This window comes from Emydura macquarii, unplaced genomic scaffold (assembly GCF_026122565.2).
Source record: "Emydura macquarii macquarii isolate MOO-44397 ecotype Brisbane River unplaced genomic scaffold, CSIRO-AGI_Emac_v2 contig_2473, whole genome shotgun sequence".
Lineage (NCBI taxonomy): Eukaryota > Metazoa > Chordata > Testudines > Chelidae > Emydura > Emydura macquarii.
In genome coordinates this window covers 1,642,198-1,648,197 of record NW_027132610.1, presented here as the reverse complement: position 1 = coordinate 1,648,197, position 6,000 = coordinate 1,642,198, and the positions used below count along the sequence as shown (strand labels likewise).

Here is a 6,000-nt window from a genome sequence, read left to right as displayed (position 1 = left end):
TAACTGCTTTTATGGGGAAGCCAAAGAAATATAAATATAATTTATTCCAACCCGTCAGAGATTTTAAATAAATGAGTATTATACACAGCAAAACCCAATTTGCACTTATGAAATAAAGTAATATTTACTGTTCATCATTTGAGCTTGGGAAAATATTTATTCTTTAATGGTTTTAGTCCACTTTCTTCATATTTTGAGATAATAAACCTGCCACCAAAATCAAGAAAGATTCAGACTGGAGCACACTAAACTTTTGTATTTGAACCAATATTAATTCCCCTCCTTCTTCCCCCCCCCCCCCCCCCCCCCAAAAAAAAAAAATACAACAAATACTTCAAATCTGGAGGTTTTTTCCCCACTATAAATGTACTACTAATAAAATGTCATCAGGGGATTTAGATTGGAAAATTGTCTTAGAAATCTTTATAATCCCAAAACAACCACCCCAAATATAAAACACAGATAAGAAGAACCTTGTATATAATCTATTAGCTGATCTGAGGCAAGTCCATTGTGCATTAAACTCATTTATCAATGTCCACAGATACCCATCTGCCCTGAGGCCAGATTGATTTTGTGCAGACTTTTGACATAAGAACAAAGATGACCTAGAAAAAAAACTGGGGGAAAATAATTATCTTTGGCTGTTGAGCAGATGTAGTACCAGCTCTTCATCCTCTGCCAGAGAAAGCCCTGTATCTAATGGCACAAAAGAGTCCTCGTAGCTAAGTTTAGCCTTTTTCCTTTTCAGTGACATTTCTTCTGCTGCTGCTTTCCTGTTGCTGTAGCTTCTTTTCCTTGTTCCGTTCTTCTCCTCAAGCTCACTGCAGAAAAAAATCAATTACTCTTTTTAACAACTGTGGTAATCAATATCATTATGCAACCAAACAATTCATTTTAAACAAGGCAAATTTATGGCCAGATAAGAAGCAAACATAAAATTACCATTCAGAAGGGGATTAGCAATGGAATTAAATGAACTCTGAATATCTAAATTAGAATTTCTTTCAGATGGAAGTGAATGTTTTGTTGTGCATTTTGAAGAAAATTGATTAAAATATATCAAGAAATCAATATTGGCTTTATACAATACTTGTTGCATTCTGTAGTGATAGAAAACTTGGCAAAGCTGATTTAGTCATATGTCAGTTGACCTAGACAGCAGTCACAATGTTAGAACTGTCATCCACAGTAGAATCCAAACTTTCTCAATATTCAAAGCTGTGGATACAGTGTTTGATTTAGGCTCATCTCATTTGAGATCTATTTGATGTTTTAAAAACTTTTTCCCTAGAAATAAAGCCTCGGACATTATTACATAGGCCTTTGCCATGAGAGGAACAGAGATATCCAGCAACAGGATCAGCCAGCTTAAATGTGAGTTATAATGGCATTTCCTGGGCAGGAGTTTATACTAATAATGGGGCTCAGAAATGGTGTTCTTTAAAACAACTGAGAATTATTTATATTGCATAGCCAGAGCAATCAGGAATAGAGTCCATCACTGTCTCCAGAGAATGTAGGCAGCAAACACATTTAATATTAGGGTTGGAAATAATGAAGAAAAAATGAACCATAGAAAATATGGAGAAGATGAACTTGAAAATAAAATGGCTTTGTTCAGCTCCCATAGTTTTCCTTCCCTGGACCATCCATGGTTTCAAACAACCACAATCTACTTCAGAGATTTGCATGCACATCATTATATTAAATACCTCCAAAATGTAACTACATTTCATCTCAAGACAAGAAATTCAAACATTGTTTTTGTGTTTCATGCTTTCCCAAATCCTCTTGACAAAACACAGCGTCTATTAGGAACCGTTGGGCATGATAAAAGGTATTTTTTTAACTAATCCTCTGATCTAATAAAAGTCAGTACATGGGGTTTCTACATGATGCACCTAGAAGAAATGCACGAAGCTAAAATAGTCTCAGGGAAGCTATCAGGCTCTATCAAGTCAATATGACACACTCCATTTCAAATGCTTGTAAATACAGATGGCACTACTGCTTTAAAACATCTGCTATCTATCCTGTCAACATGCATACATGTAACTGGATTTGTTTTTAAATTAGTGTTAAAATTAGAGCTGGTTGAAATGTTATTGAAACTTTTTTTGAGAAACATTATTTTCATCAAACATTTTCACTTTGGTAGAAATGTTCCAGTTTTTCAATGAAATACCAAAACCTGAAAATAATCTGCCTTGGAAAACCATTTTCTGTTACAATGTTTGGTTTTTGAAAGCTAATACATTATTTTTTTAAAACTGAAAATAGTTTTTTATTTCAGTTTTTTATAAGATACGTTTCATGGGAAATTTTCCAAATTAAAAAAAAAAAATCAACATTTCCTGTGAAAAACAATTGGCATTTTTTGACCATCTCAGTTAAAATACCCAAAAATATTAAATTCAAACTCTGTGGTGACAAAGCAAGAACCACACCCGGAAACTCAAGGTAACAATGACATCTTACCTGCACCCCCCCCCCCCACACACACACACACACTGCTGAGCATTCAGACTGAAGCTCACAAAGTATATAATTATCCCATGCAGAGCCCCGTGTGATGCCCAGTCACATTGAGAAGTATTAAGATCAGAGTGCTGGCGTTAACTGAGATTTCTTTCCTCTGCTGCTACTAATGTATGACATAAATTCCAAATATTAAAGACAAGTTCAGAAAGGAGAGTAATAAACATGTTCAAAGCCTTTCCAGCAAGATTTAAAGCCGCAAAACCCAGGAGTTACTTAATTTTTCTACTTTTTATGTATCCACATTGACTTCAAATGGTCTTCTTAGAACTGTGTGTTTAAAAAACTACTTCGTGCTCTGCATAATTCATTACTAAGTTTAGATGCTCACCCTCCTTCCCCAACCTTTGGAAATCTCAGTTCCTTCTGGAAGAGCCCTGGATCAACTTGCAGAAGCCAGGGCAATGGGAGATGAGTAGGTCTTGGCTATCCATCCTTCCTTCCCATCTCCTTAGCCAAGCAGGGAGTCAGTGTCAGGGACTCCAGGACCCAGCTACTTGACACCCAAACACATGGGTAGTCTCTCCACCACCAGTGACAACAGCAACTTCAGTGAAGGTTTTAAAAAAAAAAACCCAGTTTCTATTGTATTAGGGCCACATAAAGCTATATAAACTAAGGTAGACATGATCCACTCCCCAAAGGGTTTACAATCTAAGATTCATGCTGGCAAGTGGATCTTGTTAGCTCCAACCAGGAGTTAGAGTCCCTGAGGCATAAAGAACTAAGCTGTGGGACAGCAGAAGTCCCACAGGGAAACTGAAGGAACAGACAAGCTTGAGGAGAAAGCTTAGGCAGAAGAGTTTTATGCTCGCTGATGTTATCTGAGCCAAACCCCAGGAAAGGTATAGATCTGGAGCATATACAATGTTGACTGCTGCATTCAGAGGAGGGTAGAGCTCAACCAACATACACCTTTCTTTACTCTTCCTTTTATTTATCTGCAGCCCATCACTCTTCAGTGGACTTCCTTCTATCCTCATCTCCCCGCTCTCTCCAAAGTCTCCCATCCTCAGATCCTCTCCTGCCTGCCTTGCTCCCATAAGATTAGTGCTGTACACCTCTTCCCAACAAAACCAAATGAATAAACATTTTCACTAGAGTTTATAAACTATTATGAGCCATATTAAGAGGGAAAGTCTTAAGCACTTACTGAGCCCACCCAGAGTGGCACATAACCTGGGTCACTATACCACTGTAACTCTGGTCCTTCCTTCCTCCTGTCCCTCTTGTTGTTTTTCTTCACACTTCTATCTTGTCTAAATTTAGATAAAAGCTTGTGGGGGCAGGACCATGTCTTTTCTATGCTCTTTAAAGCGCCCATCACACGTGTGCCTTATATGCCATCTTTGGAGGTTTTTAAGCTGCGGCTTGACAAAACCCTGATTGGGATTATTTAGCTGAGGTTAGTCCTGGTTAATCCAGCTCTGAGCAGGGGGTTGGACTAGATGACCTCCTGAGGTCCCTTCCAACTCTATGATTCTATGAGAGCTTGTCTACAAAGTTGGTTAATGCCTGGCAAACCCAGATGTAAAACTACAGTGCTCTAGCCTGCTGCCCACTTGGACACTGTTACTGTGCACTAAAAGTTCCACAGTGCACTTGGATGTATGGTTACTTGAAACAGCAGTGCATCAAAGCATACTATGAAACATTCAGTGCATGGTAGCACGGTCCACATGGCCAGTAAGTGTGTGGCATGCTAGAGTACTGTACATTCACACACTGGCTCACCACACACTAAGATTCCATGTGGACAAACTCAAAGTTACACGTAAGAAACAAAGAAACAAAAAAACACTATGTTAAAGAAACATTAAGACTACAAAATTAAGCAATCAAAAGTTAGGAAATACCAGAATTAAGATTGCATATGCAACCTTAATTCAGCCTCCTTGTACATATGCATTATGACACGGTCTTTAATTTCATGATCACATACTACTTTTTCCAGCCAGTTCCAGCTTATTGCCTCAGCTGAGTCCCAATCTCCTTGCCCAGCCAGTCCCCTCTACCCCAACTCCCAGTCCTGTTCCTCTCCCCTCCCCCCTTCCTCCCCATCTAGTCTTTTTATTTGTCCACCCAAGGCTGCTTGTCCCAATCTACTCCCCCGACCACTTAGATCCAGCTCTTGTCCCTGCTGCATTTGAATCAGTCTGTTTTCTCCTCCTCATTGCATGGAAACCCCCCCACAATGTATTTTCCCCTATCCTTGTTCTCAGAAACGCCTGAACTGTTTTGGCTGATATTTTTTAATACACTTCAGCCTGAAAAACACACCCAGCATGGAAGATTTAAATCCAAATGGCTAACAGTTGGCAAAGTTATAAGCAACTGAGAATGGGGTCTTATAATGGGAAACGTCATGCAGCCTTATCAGGCGATGCTACCAGCCCTGCCTGTGATAACTTGGAACATTACATAATGATCACTGCAGAAAGAAGACTACTAGTAATTATTGTTAACAATGTGGGAAGATGAATAAGTCAAACATTTTTGTGTGCAGTTAGTTGGCAGTTTTGCCATTATTCAGTCGAAATGCGGTTTGACACACACAATGTACAGTAGATCAAGAATACTACTTTGAAGGTTATTTAGGGAATTAAGTGTTTCCCAATAACACAGCAATTCCAAGAGTTGCTTCATTAGAAACAATGCTTACTCCAGTAACTCCCAATAATCAGTGCACACATGTGCCAACATTGCACACAAATATGAGGCTCAGTTGTATTTTAGACTTTTCAGACAAGGAACTTCCAAATCAAACACACCTGAAATGGCTGTAACAAAATTTGGACTCAAATTTTCAGCCCAATCTTAACCGGGCATCTTATTTTTTGGAAAGTGCAACAAATTGCAGGCACATTAAAATGCCTACATTATAAACTTTCCAGAAACCGTTTCTAATTAACATGCAGCTCAAAATATGACTACAGTGGCACAGCCAACCACCACCAGAACACAGGTCCCTCTGGAAAAAGATCAGCATTACAAGATGTTCTTCTTTTTTCTAACTTAGGATAAAGAGAATGACAAAGTATCTATCTTGCTGCCTGTCTTGCCTTCCCTGTGTTGAGATTGCAGGTGTGTGATCCATATGTCTGCCTACCTGTTCTGTTCTTGTAAAAAGGATGAGAATAGACATCGCAGATGTCAACCTCTGCCTACTCATTAAAATGAAGAAAGGAGACAGAGAGGGAAGAAACACAAGACACAAACACATGTATTCATATCCCAACCATACCAAGAACCTTAGGTTTATTTTGTCTGCCCAGCAGAGAATGAAGGCAGTTAAACAATATTGCAGCTCTTGTATTAGAAAGATTTTTTTTTCCAAAATTCTGACTTTTAAAAAACCTGATGTGTAGCTGTGTTGTGATTTTGGGTCTGTCAGCCTTGTAGGTGTCTCTTTAAGATGTTTGTTATAGATATTTTGGGGGGGCAAAATTCTTGTCCTAG

The 6,000-nt window shown here is 38.7% G+C and overlaps 1 protein-coding gene across 1 annotated transcript in view; it reads right to left on the bottom strand.

Moving 5' to 3' along the window:
- Window positions 1-293: 293 nt before the first annotated feature.
- DDX10 (DEAD-box helicase 10) overlaps window positions 294-6,000 on the bottom strand; it is a 349,421-nt gene continuing 343,714 nt past the window's right edge. The window contains exon 18 of the mRNA XM_067562816.1: window positions 294-824. Coding sequence (XP_067418917.1) covers window positions 635-824 — 190 coding nt within the window. The 3' untranslated portion in view covers window positions 294-634. The remainder of the gene's footprint in view (window positions 825-6,000) is intronic.